Source organism: Thunnus albacares, chromosome 4 (genome assembly GCF_914725855.1).
Source record: "Thunnus albacares chromosome 4, fThuAlb1.1, whole genome shotgun sequence".
Taxonomy (NCBI): Eukaryota; Metazoa; Chordata; class Actinopteri; order Scombriformes; family Scombridae; genus Thunnus; species Thunnus albacares.
This window is the reverse complement of record NC_058109.1, coordinates 18,791,502-18,807,466: the sequence shown is the minus strand read 5'-3', so window position 1 is coordinate 18,807,466 and position 15,965 is coordinate 18,791,502. Positions and strand designations below refer to the sequence as shown.

The 15,965-nt window shown below is 40.9% G+C and overlaps 1 protein-coding gene across 3 annotated transcripts; it reads left to right on the top strand.

The window, feature by feature from the left end:
- Positions 1-300: 300 nt before the first annotated feature.
- On the top strand, positions 301-12,815 carry patz1 (POZ/BTB and AT hook containing zinc finger 1). Of its 3 annotated transcripts, XM_044347826.1 has the most exons (6): positions 301-1,869; positions 3,621-3,684; positions 3,781-3,952; positions 6,144-6,302; positions 9,635-9,847; positions 10,274-12,815. In XM_044347826.1, exons 1-6 carry the CDS (start codon positions 626-628, stop codon positions 10,750-10,752), a joined length of 2,331 nt encoding a protein of 776 aa, XP_044203761.1. In that variant the 5' UTR covers positions 301-625; the 3' UTR covers positions 10,753-12,815. The 3 variants fall into 3 exon arrangements, with proteins under 3 accessions (XP_044203761.1, XP_044203759.1, XP_044203760.1); XM_044347824.1 differs by lacking the exon at positions 6,144-6,302; XM_044347825.1 differs by lacking the exons at positions 6,144-6,302; positions 9,635-9,847.
- The last annotated feature ends 3,150 nt before the right edge of the window (positions 12,816-15,965 follow it).

Here is a 15,965-nt window from a genome sequence, read left to right as displayed (position 1 = left end):
GCTGTCGTTTGATTTCGTTTATTCGTGGGTACCTGTCAAACCACATTTAACCCGAAGTGACTTATACACTACGGTCGTTTACATGTGTGGTGAACGGGCTGACAGGCGGCGCTTGCAGAAAGGAAAAGGGGGTTTTTCGGGTTTGTGGTTGGTTGGGGGAGGGGTTCCTTTTTTTTTTTTTTACAAAACACCCAGCAGGGCAGGAAGAGACCTGCGTTAACATTTAGGCAAAAAAAAAGGCAAGAAAGACCCCTCAGGTGGTGGGTACTACTCTTCAAAGCGACCGTCGTTACGGTGAGAGAAACGTTTAACAAAAAAATGACACATTCATTGTCAAAGCACACAGGCTCATTTCACAAAACAAGAGCGACCCCCACCCTTCAAGAAACCACGGTCAAAGTTCACAGGAAGCTGGGGGGCTGCCATTTTTCCCTGCTGCTGCTGCTGCTACTGCTAACGTTTAACGGTAGATGCTAAAACGACGGGGAGCGGCGGTTGGTTTCGGATTTTTTGTAGCTAGCTGGTGTCAACTGATCGAAATCGTCACGCACACAGACGCGCGCACACAATCCGTCATTTCTCCGACCGTTGACGCTAACAACCGCTGTTATTGGATGAATTCGGCATGGAGAAAGTAGCGGAGCCGTCTTGGACTTCTTCGTACACCTACCAGGTGAGCAAGCACAGTGCGGAGATGCTACACAACCTCAACATGCAGAGGAAAGATGGTGGCAGGTTCTGCGATGTGATCCTACGCGTCGGCGAGGAGAGCTTCCCTGCCCACAAGGCTGTGTTAGCGGCGTGCAGCGAGTACTTTGAGTCGGTCTTCAGCCGCCAGTCGTCGGAGGGCGACGCCAAGGAGCTGGAGATGCATACGATCAGCCCGAAAGTTTTTAAAGACATCCTGGACTTCGCCTATACCTCCAGGATTGTGGTGCGACTGGAGTGCTTCCCAGAGTTGATGACAGCTGCCAAGTTTCTGCTGATGCGGTCAGTCATCGAGATATGTCAGGAGGTAATCAAACAGTCCAACGTACAAATCCTCGTCCCGACCACCCGGGGAGGAGACGCCAGCCTTTTCCAGGCCACGGGGGCCACGGAGCTGGGTTTCCCGGTGGCTCAGCAGGATTTGGTAAACGGATCGGGAATGCTAGTGAACGGTCAAAGCTTTGCCAGCAATGCACAGATGCATGTGGATGGGAGTGAAGCGGCCACCGCCGCCGCCGTGTTATTAGAGGATGGCGGCGAGTCCTCGGTGCCAATCTTACAGCCTGTCGAAGGACTGTCCGTGTCCCCATCAGCGGAAATAACGGGGAACACGTTTCATCACGACGCTGGCTCCCCGGGGTCGAAGAAAAGCAGGGGGAGACCAAAGAAAGCTGGTGGAGTAGTGGAGGCTGTGCACTTAAACCACAGCAAAGACAATGGGCTGTTTCCGTGCGGGACCTGCGGGAAAGCTTTCACAGAGGCTTCCCGCTTGAAGAACCACGAGGCGCAACACGGAGCCTCGACCGGCGGTGTAAACAACGTCGGTGACAGCCTGTCAACACCGGGCGGCATCAGTCTGCTGTCTCAGCCCGGTCTGGCGGAGAACGGCGTGCAGTTGCACGGGGGGCTGACGCTGGACAACGGCCGCAAGCGGGAGAGGACCAGGCGGCACGTCGGCTGTGACATTTGCGGGAAAGTTTTCCGCGACGTTTACCACCTGAATCGACACAAGCTCTCCCACTCCGGGGAGAAGCCGTACGCGTGCCATGTGTGCGGTCTCCGGTTCAAACGCAAGGACAGAATGTCATACCATGTGCGGTCCCATGACGGCTCGGTCGGCAAACCTTACGTGTGCCAAAGCTGTGGGAAAGGTTTTTCTAGGTGAGTTGACTTCAAACTGTCAGTGTGTATTTGTTGTTTTGGAGTGATGCACGAACAAAGCTGTGACTTGTCAAAGCTTGGTATCCCTAAATCCCCCAACGATCCAGGAAGACACCCAGCACACTGTGTAGTGTTGCTTTTTGTTGTGATTAGAGGTGCAGCTGTGGCGCATATTAGATACAGAACCTGAATGGTGTTAGCTGCAGGTATTCACAAACACAAAACTGTGAGGCCACAGTTTTCTAACAAAGGAAACACCAGTAGAAGCAGTTAATGTCTGCCCTGCTGCTCCTGCACAGAAATGAAGAAACCAGATCATGAAATGCAGACACACAACACACACACTCTCCCAACCATCAGCCTGTATAAAGGATCTAGTCTGAGGGTTAAAATCCTGAAGCTCATTATAAGAGGGCCTCTCTCTATGAGCTCCGTCAAAACTCTCATAATGACATTTAGTGTAAAATGCAGCAGTAAAGCGTTTCAGTTTCTGTAACACTGATGTAGAACCGTTGCAGACTGTCATGTCATCAGTGTAATTTGGCCGCAACAATAAAAACCACTTTCCCAGGCTCAGTGTTGTCAGGCCCTGCTGCAAACCCACTGTCACCCCCTACTGCTTTGGAGGTTATAATGCATGACAGATGATAAATGGAAAGTAGGCACAAGTAGTCATACTCTAAAAATAAAAAAAAAATCCAGGAATTTGGTGAGGGTTGAAAACTGTGACAAGGTTGTCACCAAATATGTGGTGATTTGCACCGGTGGAGTCAAGAAAGAAGTTACTACAGACAGATTGTTTTTGGATTTATTATCACAGCCCTAAAATTTCTCATTGACTTGCTTTTGTGATATTGATAATAATAAGGTTTGTTTAAATCTGATTTATTGATCGATGGTAAGGAGCTAAACAACATACAGTAAACATTGGTTAGAACAGAAAGTTTAATAGCGCAGCAATAAATACAAAAATCAATAAATACATTAGATGATGAAATAGACTAACTGCACGAATAAAGATGCTATCGTGCTGACAGTTATACTGTGTGTAATCAGAGCTTTTGTGATGAGGAAACAGTCTTTACTCATATAGTTACAAAAATATATAAAGGATGTTTTGCCTTTTCAAACTTGCATTTGTGTAGAAAATATTTACCACGAAGAATAGTTGGGCTGATTAAAAATTGTAGATCTTTATCTTCCTCGCTCGTATGATGCTTGTGAATAACAAAAATCTAAATCTTTGCATTTGAACGCCAAGACAGATTTGCGATTGTTACAAATGAAACCCCAAACATCTTTCCAACATGTGTACTGTAGCTATATTATATTCACATTACCAAAATAAATTGGATTTTTAAGTGGGTGCAGCAGCGGAACCGGTGTCCTCAGTCAATTATTGCGCTTGGTTATGTCTTAAAGCTGCGTTTGGTTGTAACCATAGGTTGTAACACTGTTGCCAATTTGCACGTTGAGGGTGTCCACTTTAAACATCGTGCATGTATACAACATTTAATTGGAGTGCAGTCCTCTTGATTCCTGAGGCTATATTCATTCCTACACTACCAACATGAACTCTTTTGTATCACAGTCGTACATAGGCTATATATTGTTTCCCAGTCCTCATAGTGCATTTATTTGCTCAGATTTCCATGCAATTTAAATGAGGAATGTTTATGGTAAGAAAAAGCACCTTCAGCTGTGTGGAACTATAATAATAATTGGTCATATTTTCCTCTTTTTCTTTCCAGACCGGACCATCTGAATGGACATATCAAACAAGTTCACACAACGGAGAGACCCCACAAGTGCCAGGTGACATTTAGGATCCAACTATCAGACTGAATAGTTTGATGGTTTTAAACCATAATATGAGAGAAGCGTGCTGACATGTTGATTTCTCTGTTTCAGATTTGTAATGCCTCTTTTGCTACACGAGATCGCCTCCGGTCACACCTCGCATGCCACGAGGACAAAATCCCCTGCAAAGTGTGTGGCAAGTTCCTGCGAGCTGCCTACATGACAGACCACCTCAAGAAACACAGTGAAGGAACCCATAACTACTGCGGCATTTGCAACAAAGGTAATTCTTTGAAAACCTCAGCATGCCTGACACAGCTGCTTTGAAAACGCTCTTTCTCATGTCCTGACAAATATTCAGTTGAAGTCATGGACACGCAGAGGATAAAGCCTTGGTGTAATCTGGTTCTGGTATTTGTGTGGCTCTGCTGTATGTTCACAGAGAAATAACGAGGGTATGATGGCCGGGCTATTGCAATTATTACAGTTTTGTTTTCAAATCTTTTTTTTTTTTTTTTTTTTAATGAGAAATTGTAACCCAGTCCAAACACATGTGGTCCCAGTCTGTCATGACTGTCATGAATGTGCCATGACTGTGTAACCCTAACTATAAATTCTTTGAGATGAAATATGTTTTACTGTTAGGGTTAATTCTACTATTTTACCGCACAACTATAGAATATTATCACCTGTACGGAGATGTAAAATCACACCTCAAAGTCTGTTGCCAGATGGCAAAAGTGGAGCCTGGTTCAACTTTTTTTTGTCTGATGACCTCAGTCAGCCTCTACAGCTTTGACCACCATATTTTGTTCATCAAACACTGGAATTGGGTCCTACAAAAGTCACAACCGCTTTGATTTAAAATTGTATTTCCTGCCCTGGACACAGGAGGAATCACAAACACCCCTGACATTTCTCAAAGCCTTTCATCAGGGTGTATGTTGTGCCGTTAAATTAGCGCCTCTACCTTGTGAAGGTAAAAGCTACATATTGATTCGGGTTGCATTGAGAAGTTGTACAAAATACTGGTAATTCTTTTTTTTGGTTTCTGTGACTCATTTGGTCTGTAGTCAAGATGAAGCCACACACTGAATGTGACAAATAAGTGGTGAATGAAAGTTGGGCTTTATCTTGTACAGAAAGTCCAGGTTCTACAGGCGTCCTCTGGCTTCTGTGTTTTTTGGCACCTTCCTTCTCTGGCTGAACCAGTTGAGATCATGCACATTAAAGGTGCAGTGTGTAGAATTTAGTGGCATCTAGCAGAACAGATTTGAAATGGAATATAATATTCATAAGTATGTTTTAATTAATGTATAATCACCTGAAACTAAGAATTGTTGAGTTTTCGTTACCTTAGAATGAGCCCTTAATATCTACATAAGGAGCCGGTCCTCTTCCATGGAGCCCGCCATGTTGCTCCGCCATGTTTCTACAGTAGCCCAGAGGGGACAAACCAAACACTGGCTACAGAGAGGGCCTTTCGCGTTTTTTCACGAATTACACGGCCACTGTATGTTGGATGGGAGGGGTATTCAGTTGGTTGCGATCTGCAACCTCAATGCTAGATGCCACTAAATCCTACACACTGGTCCTTTTTAAAGACTGTGACTGATGACTTCCTGTTGACTCCCCGTACACCTGAGTGGCATGAGATAATTTAGTGATACAGCTCCTCGAGACAAATTTTATTGGGCCAAATGGATACGATTCTGATGGTACAAAGAGACATGCAGGGTGCTTCTGGCACTCAGAAAATAATACTAAATTACAGCCATTTTGTAATGAACATGTAAAGGAAAACCATCTTTGTATGACCAGTGTGATCCTGCAGTACTGTTGGCTGTGTCTACTATGCCAAAGTCCCCTAACAGCCTACCCCTCCTCCTGGGGGCTTGGTTGTACCCTATTTTTTTTTCAATTTATTCAACCTTTATTTATACATGGCATCAAGAGCAATGATGCACACCCATTTACACAAATGTGTAAAGCTGCAATTGAAATAAAATGTTGAAAAAAGGCATCAAACAAGCAAAAAATAATTTAAAAACATGACAATGGAGAAAAGCTGAGTTGAAACAGACTGTGCATCAATGCAGGCAAATTCTTTATCAATCTCATTATCTGGCAAGCATGGTTAACAAGGATAATAGTACTATGATTATTTCTTACAGAACAGCTCTTTACAAGGTGCATCAGACTGTTTGCTCAGGACATTAGGAATTAGGATTTTTGCCTCTAGTGTTTGATATTTTGATGCTCATCACTGTTGAGAGATGAAATTCAAATAGATGGACATTAATTCGCTTCCCCTCGATGAATCATTGGTGTTCCGGAGTTACTCTGATCAAAGCGATCATGGTGTCGGATCCTCGACATGGCATAGCCTGTCTTTGTTTACAGGTCGCCCCTCTCGCAACCAAGGCCTTGAGTGTGTCAAACAACTGCCTTGTTCTTTGTTCTTCTGGTCCCAGGTTTCTCCACTGCGTCCTACCTTAAGGTGCATATAAAGACACACCATGGCTCTCCACTGCCCCCCTCTGCCACACTGCACACCTTCCCTGAGCCAAGGGGGGAACTGCAGATGCACAACGGCACCCCTTACCACATGGGACGCCAGTGCTCAGTGGAAGGCAAGCAGCCGCCCGCCCCATCCCAAACTTTCATGTTTCTGGCTTTCATTTGCTCTGCTGCTTTTTGGAGAAACATGCCGCTGCATCTTCTGTGTATGTTTTTAAAACACAAGCATACATCAACCTCTGCTGTGCCAAGCTTTCCGCTCAAACATTTATTGTTTTACTATTTCAGCTGCTGGTTGTGTTTCTGTTCGCTAACCGCAGGTGTCTTTTATTCAGAGGGAGAATTGTAGAGACAACTTCCATGTGGTAGTTAGGTGGATGTAAAACGCAAGTATTACACACCTTTTATGAAGACCTTTTCTGTAATCGATCTCTGTCACACCCTTTTTATTATGAACTATGAACTACACTTATTTTCATTATTGATTAATCTGTTGATTATTTTCTCGATTAATCGATTATTTGTTCGGACCATAAAATGTCAGAAAATGTTGGATCACTGTTTCCCAAAGCCCAAGGTTACATCTTCAGATCTCTTGTTTTGTCCCGACCAAAAGTCCACAACCCAAACATATTCAGTTTACTGTCATAGAAGACCAAAGAACCCAGAAAATATTCACAATTGAGAAGCTGGAATCAGAGAATTAGGACAAAAAAAAGACTCAACCATTAATTGATTATCAAAATAGTTAACGATTTATTTAATAGTTGGCAACTAATTGATAAATCAGCTAAAGCTAAAGCTCTATTATGGACATTAAGGATATTATGGATAATCAAAGGTGTTTGACAAAACCAGTGTGCTCACAAACATTTTGAAAAGTCAGGATCTTAGAATCGGTTGGTAGAAAGGATTTGATGTAATTAAAAGCAGAATCTGTTGCTGTAGAGTGAATGCAAGTCAATAAGCACACACCTCATTTATTAACTAACAGAACTAAAACTAGAGTGAAAGTCATAGTTTGTCAAGTAAAGACACCTGATACTATGTGTACATACGCTACTAAACCACTTTACCGTTACTTAGAATGAGGACAAACATCTTTATTCGGCCGGAAATTGGAAATATAATCCTGACAAATTTGAAGCTCTAACATCACATACAGTATATGAACAGGTTGTTTAGACTGTAGTTTTTTTTACTTATGACCATGTAGGAATTTGGAGTGTCAAGACACACTTTTGCTTTTTGCTCTTTGTGTATGTGTGTGTGTGTGTGTGTGTCTGTCCAGCATGGCCACAGCAGCGTTTGGTTAACAGTGTCTGTTTCTGCTTGGCTGGTCCATCAGCAGTTGTTCAGCAGTGCACAGTGTTGCATGATTGTCCAACTGGGTGCTCCATTTGCCCTGGATTCATTGAAATGTTTGTAGTTGTGCCATTTTTGTGGGAGAACCAGTAGCATAGAGACAGTGCACAATGAACTGTGAGCCACAATCTGCAAAAATAATATTGTAGAAAATAATTTCCTCTCTTGATGTTTTTACTTGTAAACTGAGTTATGATTTACATAAACAATCAAAGTCAATACATGAGTCTGGAGAATTGAAAAAAGCACAAAACTTCTACCTTAAGGTTTGCTACAAAACTGAGTTAGGCTATAAAAATTGTCTGTTATATTGAGAATAGTGCTGAAACAATTTTGTCGATTACTCAATTTACAGAGCATAATGGGTGGTGATTATTAGTTGATCTTGATAACTTGTGCAATGAAATTTTGGTCCTATAACTGGCCTTCAGCTGCATCACCATATTTATGACGATGAAGTGCAGCATTTGAAATAAGGTTTTTGGAGTAGAGAGAAATATCTGTATAGATTGCAGCCTGTTAAAGAACAATAAGAGTGGTTAGCTGGTGAAGGTGGCAAGTTGAGACTTGACAAGCTTACAGCAGTTTGTTGGTTAGGGTCTTCTGTAACATGAAAGCTGGATGTTAAATTAATATAGGTTGCCCTTTTGTTAAAAGTTTTGTAATGAGAACAACATATAACAGTGAGGCTTGTGTAAGATGGATCAGTTTAAGAAAAGTATTGCTGAAGTTGTGAGTCATTGGGCCTCATTCACAAACTCTAACTCTTTATTTCGTTACAGACATACTTCATGGTAGTTGTGTAACAGGTGTACAGGCTGTATACAGGATTCACAATCGGGCTGCCAATGACACTTTTACCAGCCAAATCTGCCTTTTCTGGCTTCCATTTCTGAAACTATTGTTTGCATTTCACTAGCAGTAAAGTTTTTCTACGTTTTTACTATCACGGTCCTCTTTGCAATGAGTGACAGCTCTCTCCACTGCTGCTCCGCTCCAACAGAGTTTTCCTTATATAGAGAAATGGGGGGCGTGGTAGTATGTTAATTACTGATAGCGGACACACGCCTGTCAATTTAGAATGATTCTGATTCACTAACATACACACGATGATAAGAACAACATTGGCCACGTGTCATCAATCTGACGATCATTTTTCATGCGCAAGGTAAGAACATTTCTACACGCATATAGTGAATGAGGCCCAATGTGTGGTGACCCCTACAGTTACACTGACACTGGTATAGTGTCAATAAATGAACAGACATGTAATTTCATGCAGCGCTGTGGAAAGCAGTTTGGATTTGTCCATAGTCCACCATCACCCTACAGAAGAGAAAGGCAAAGCAATTACAAAAGTGCTGCTGAGCATGACTCTAAACTACAAGTCTCTCTAGTAAAACTGCTACATGTTTAAGTAAAGTCCAATACTTTAGATTGAGAAAGCTCTGATGTAGCATTCAGTTGGTTAAGATTTAATCCTAAATGACAAAAAAAAATATCCAATACATGACAAGAAAAGGCTGAAAGTATGATTTATCCTTGGAAATGTGTACTGTCACTATATTTACTGTGGTTTTCACTGTAGTCTTCATTTAGTTTCATGCCATGTGTGAGACAAACAAGACCAATGTTGTGTGTGAACATTATACAAAATTATATTATTGTTCTCTCACAGGTTGCACAGGTTTAACTTATATCATGTATGATGGCTGTTTCATTTAGGTGTGTCAGTAAAATACCATTGTCCTGGCACTGGCACCTATATACAGTCATTTTAACAGGTTTACCCAATGTTTTTTTCCAAATATCAACTGTTTTAGTAAATCTTTTATAAAAGAGGTTAGGGAGGGGATCACAAATCAGGGATTTGGGAAAGGGAAAAAGTGAATTGATCACTGACCGTTTTAGTTGTAGCACTCAAAACATGGATTCATTCAAACCTGTCAAGCATGCTTTGTTTACAGACAGCACTTCAATACTAGCCATGAAATGAAGGTAATTCTGTCTATATGGTGTCCGCCAGCCTGTTATGTCTGTCCCTCCCCCTTCCTTTTTCCCCTGGCCGGGTGTCATGTAGACCTGTGCGCCAGTCGCCAGCTGCTTCTCACCTCGCCTGAGGCAGAGGGTCGCTTTCATGGGCTCTCTGGACACCCGGTTCTCCCCCAGCCGGGCCCTCCAGCCTCTGGCCTGCAGCCTGAGCTGCTTATAGGGAAGCCAGGTGGGGCTCCATATTTCTGGGAGTGTCGCTCGGGTGGGGTGCCTGGCTTCCCCGTCCATGGGCCTGTTGCAGGTCAGTACAGTCCAGCAGGAGGGAGGGTGGGGGCATGATGCTAGCATGGCCCGCTGGTTGGATGAGAACAGCAGAATTCTCAGTGGACTATGGGCAAATGGACTGAGCTAGATGATTGTTTGGTTTACTGCTGTAGCCACATTTTGAAGGAACTGTGTCTGTTTTTTTAAGTGTATTTAGTTATTGATGTGTAAAATCAATTGTCACAACTTGTTCTACTTGTGCTTGGTGACTTCTTACTTAACTTCTGAAGTTTACATTTGAAGTTTTTGCAGGTGACAGCCGTCTACTGGATTAAAGTTGTAATTGAAAAAGCCTGTTTTAGAATCCGTTTGTCCTAATTCATGCTTCTCTTTCCTCCCATTTTCCTATTTTTTTCTCTTCCTCTTCCTATCCATGCTGTTTTTTTCTCTTTTTTTACCTTAGATGGGCAGGAAAACACTGGGAAGTGTCCTCATCTGGAATCAGAAGAATCAGATCCTTCATTTGGGGAGTTGTCCAACGGCGACGAGCTTAAATCTCCACACAAACCTGACGGGCCGGACCTCGAGATGCCCTCTTTAGCCTGTAACGGAGCCTCTGCAGGGGCATTGGGGTCTCCGGAGGGCTCCAAAGCCAAGACGGACCCTGAGAAGAAGTTCACCTGCGGCATCTGCGGTCAGGCCTTCCGCACCAAGTCCTACCTCAACAAGCACCAGCACAGAGTACACAAAGCCCAGAAGGCCCAGGGCGGTTCAGGGTCCGGCTTAAGTGAGCTGGCCCCGTCCCTCACCTCTCCCTTCTCCCCTCAACAAAACATGTCTCTGCTCGAATCCTTTGGCTTTCAGATAGTCCAGTCCGCTTTCGCCTCCTCGCTGGTGGATGCTGAGGCAGGTCAGAGTGGAATCGACTTTGGAGGGAAGTGACGTATTTGTTAGAGATTTAGCAAAGCCTCGAATTCTTAGGACAAAGCCGGGTTGCCCACAGAAGATGCTCTGTATTTGAGAATAACTTTGCCTCAAGACTACTTTTCCGTTCGTTACATTGCTTAATGTGTATCCAATATTTTTGTCACAGACTGCCATATGATTCCTACTTTTTCTACTTTTTCAGAGTATGAAAAGTGCGTAGATGGTGTTTTAATTTTGTTTATAAAGAAACGACATGAAGGTTGTATTTCCTTTATCTGATGTGGATCCGTTGAAGTCAACGTTTGGTAGACTTTGAGTTTGTTTTTTGGCTCGCGTGTCATTGAGCTTTTCTTAGCTGCACATGTGTTTCTTGACATAAGATGAATCGATTACTATATCCTTAAAAAGAGTCATTGTTGTCTATTTGCCCACTTTAACTGCTCTGATGTACTCTGTAAATCGACCCGTTACAACTGTTTTAACGCTTCATTTCCCTCGCTGCCCCAAGACGTCTTTACCTCAGAGCAACAAGAGGGCTGAACTTATCTATTTATGTTGTTCTCTGCTTCTTTCAAGGAGGATTTAGGTTTTCTTAAGGACAGGGATTTAAATTGGCCTCAGTTTTGATCGCAGACTTTTCCTTGAATCTGTTAATTGTGAGCAACCGCATTACCACATTCATACCAGGCCCATGGCATGTTTCATTACACATTTATTATGAGCAATTTTCATAATGGCTTCATACAAAAAGAGTCAGGTTGCAAGCCACTGAGGAGCACTAGTGGTTGTCAAGGACCTTAATGAGTTAGTGTTGACAGGGTTGCACTATAATAGACAGTTAAGAAGCACTTTTCTGACCTTTTAAAACACACGTCAATAAAACATACTTTGAATTTAAATTCTTACACACAGAGCTCATTTGACACTATAAATGCTTGCAAAAATGTAGTTTTTTAACTAAAACAAATCAGTTAAAGGACCACTGTGTAGAATTTAGTGGCATCTAATGGAACGGGCTTGGCAGAAATGAAATATAATATTCATAAGTATGTTTTAATTCGTGTATAATCACCTGAAAGTTACCTTGGAATGAGCCCTTTATATCTACAGAGGGAGAGGCTCCTCTTCCACGGAGGCCGCCATGTTGCACCACCATGTTTCTACAGTAGCCCGGAACGGACAAACCAAACACTGGCTACAGAGAGGGCCTTTGCGTTCAGGAGTTTTGCAACCACCGAAGGTTCTCCTACATATTCATTTGGTTCTGCAACCTCACTATTAGATGCCACTAAATCCTACACATTGGTCCTTTAAGCTACCTCATAGAAGAAAATAACACCACAGTGCTTTGTTTATAGTCGAGGGTAATTCTTTTCCTGTTTTCATTAAATTTAAAGAATAAAAAATTAATAGCAAAATTCACAAATGAAAACCAACCACTCTTATTGTCAGAAATAAGAAATGCTTACAAAATGTCAGCAGAAAAACTGTATTTAAAGTCCCAGTAGTATTACTGCTAAGATCCAGGTCTTAAAAAATGCTCACTACCTGAGACTTTGATGCCTCCACCGTTAACCTGAGCGGTTGTGACACTAAACTATGAGCAGAGCTGGTGATAGTTTAAGGGATGTGACCTAAATGAAGCAAATCTATTGGCAGCTCATTTGGACGTGAATATCCCTTTATCATTTTTTTTATTAGATGATTTGTAAAAAAGAATTATTCATAGAAAAAGTGCAGAAGTGAGGAGAGAAAAGCCATGTATTATTGTTATCTATACTGTGTACAGGAATACTTTTGAAAAAGGAATTTTTTTAACATGTAAAAAAAAATGTAAAACGTGTCTTGAAACATGCCTCGAGCCTGTTAAGAATGAGTTTTGTATTCCCCCTACAATGATAATGTTTCCATGCCGTGTGTGTGTTAGCCCATTATGTGTTAAACCAGTTGTGTACATGAAACAGGGACCAAGGTCAGGTATATTTTCAGTATATATTTGAAGAAATGCAGATTATATTTTATTAACTTATTCATGCCCTCGGTTTTGTGTAAAGCTTTTTTTTTTTTTTTTTCCTTTTGAAGAAATTGTCAAAAAAAAAATCTTGATTTGCTCTTTTTTTTTTTTTAAATAAGTTTCCACTCTAAATTAAGTTAAAAGGAGATGTGTGTGTTTGTTGTGGGTGTGTTGTGCAGCAGCAGCTAGAGGGAAGAAGAAGGATTCAGTCCCCGAAGCCTCTGAACTGACCAAACGTTAAGCAACTTTTTTAGCAGAGTCGACATAAAATTCTCCGGTGTTTCTTCATCACCTGCGCTTGTTGTAATGCTCATCCCCTCCTGTCAGATTAGCTCGAGTAGATGGCGTGTCTTTGTGTTTGTGTCATGTGTTTGCACTAATAGGTCGCTCAGTTAAGGCACAAGTTATCCATCTCTTGTGTCTTACAGCGAAAATGTTTTTAATCCAAAATGTTGAATCCAAAATTAGGCTTTTTCCCGCCTTATCAAGACATTCCTGTGATAATCTTAATTGAGATGAACGTTTTTCTTTGTTTCTTCTCCACCGTATTGAAAAGGTTCCTATGATGATGATGATAAGTTGTTAAATAACCCGACAGGATGTTATTGATCATGGTTAAAAAAAAAAAAGCAAACAGACCCGTTTCACAATCATGACGTACTTTCTCCTGGTTTTGCATTTGCTGAATCACAAAATAAGCAACTCCAGCCAGTGAGGAAGGACAGAAATTGGGGTTCAAAACGCCGCTGACAGTTATTAGAAGAGATCTTCACTCTGTCAAATAAAACAACTGCCAAGTACGCCGCATAAAGCCTCTCTTACAACTCGCACATCAGTCAAATATTATCTTCATCATGGGTCAGCGTTTGTCTCTTTGTGTTGTAAAACATGTCATGATGCAAATCAGACTCTAAGGGGCTTGCGATGTGTGTGTGTGTGAGAGAGAGAGAGAGTGAGTGTGTGTGTGTGTGTGTGTGTGTGTGTATATATACGTGTGCTGAATAGGCTGTCTGTGTGTGTTTGTTTCTGTGTTTAATCCGTGTTTCCTGCTTTCTGTTTTATTATTATTATTTGTGAGTAAATTCAGTACATTCCTATATTATTTATGTTTATATTGTGATTGTAACAAGTGTATATACCATTCATATACACAGTCTATAAATATATATATGAATATATGAACCAACCAATATGATCAATGTTTGTCAATGGTGGTCCTGTACATATACAGATTTTTTTTTTCTTGAATATTATGTAGAGGGATATTAAGTTATGGCCATTTTTGATTGAAAGTGCTGAAACTGCATGTCTGCATTGAATGTCGATCACTGGTTGGTGGCAGTAGCATCGCTGCTCACCGTACTGTCACTCTGCTCTGGTTGCTCACGCCGCCAGCTGCACGACTCGTTTTTGACCAAGTTTTATTTCCTTTTTTTTGATCCACTCTGCACTAGTATTTACTCCTGAGAGGTAATAAGGGTTGTGTTGATATAATTATTTGAAGACAAGTGAAAGATGCTGTAAGGAAATAATGTACCTTTTTTTGTTTTGGTGTTTCTCTTCACTGGGATGTGTAATTTGTTTCACTCACATTGGTACTCAACATAAAAAAAGATGTTTTTTTTCATGCATTATTTAGGCCTAAATGTTTTTGCTTTCTGCTTTTTGGTCTGTTGCAAAGTGCCTTCCAAATACTGATTGTGCACAGCAGTGGATTAAAAAAAAAAAAAAGGTCCTCTTTTGTAAGGGTTGAGAATTGTACAGAGTGACTTGCATTGACACTTTTGTATAAAAAACACACAGAAAATGTACAATATGTTAACTTGGTATTTTATCATCGTACTCAAAAATATTGCTCTTAAAAACATGTGAGCTACATGTTTTGTTATAACGTCTTTGGACATATTTCAATATAAGCATACTTTTCTATAGATATTTGTTTTTGTACTCTGTTGATGAGTCTCATCTCTCTTGTTGGTACAGAGATGAGCATCAAATAAATTGCGATGAAAAAGCTCCGAACTTCTGTTTTGTAATTTATCAGTCCATCAGCGAGGCAGGTTTATTTATATAGCAGCTCTCAGGAGGGTAATTCAAAGTGCTTTACGTAAAACATTACAGGCGTTTAGACGAAATGTATAAGAAACAATATGTAAAAAGACCTTTTATAGTTTTAAGAAGAACAGAAATGGAAAGACTAATAGAAAATGAAATTAAGCAAAAATAGAATAAAGCAGGAGAATGAAAATTACAGTGTGAGATATGACTTAAAGTTATCAACAGAATAAATGAGTATCTTTATCAGCACATTAGCATCCTGCTTGATCTTACTTAGGAACATGAGAAAACTGGTTATTCATATTCCTGTATACATGATGACAGCTATATCCAGGTTTCTGACTGTCTGCCCAGTTGTGTCTTGATTCTTTGATGTCTCAGCCACTCATTTCTACTTATTATTAATGTCGCTAACAGAAAAATGTTCAGAAACCTGGAAAAAGGTATAAGGCCTTATCCAGGTTTCTGAAGCCGTAATAAAATATTTACATGTGGAACACATAACCATGATACTCATTTAGTTGGTCCATAGCATCGGTTTTGTGAGCTACAGCATTTATTCCACTTTTTTAATGTCAATAGATGTTTAGAAATAGAAGTCTAACGTACCAAAACAAGAGGATATTATTATAAAATCAGGTCAGAATGATCATTCAGTCAATTGAAAGTCAAGATGTTAGTCGTAAAAAGGTTGTTGGATATTTAGAAAGTATTGTAGTTTGGATCGGATAGATGTTGTTTTGGTGATTTCTTCTATCGTCAGTCTCAGTTCGAATAGATTCCTGACCGTACGTGTCATTCGTGTTTAGACTGCAGAATGGGAAGAAGCGATGCCCTTTAAGGGTCTATGTAATGTTTCCTAACCAAAGAAAATAATATTCTTCCTGTCACCAAATTCCAAATATTTTACCAGCCTGTCCACAGTCAATCAGAATAGTATATCTTTGTGGTTTTGTCTCATTAGTTAAAATGATACAGGGCTCATATTGTAATATTTACTGAAGTAAGTACCAATTTCTAATTAAAGAAGTTGCCCGTCTAAGAGGGCAAGAGAACACAGGTTAAAACACATAAGTAGAACACAAAGGTAATGAAAATATTGATGTATACTGTAATTTGCCACATTTTAGGTAAATAACCACAAAACCAGACAGTA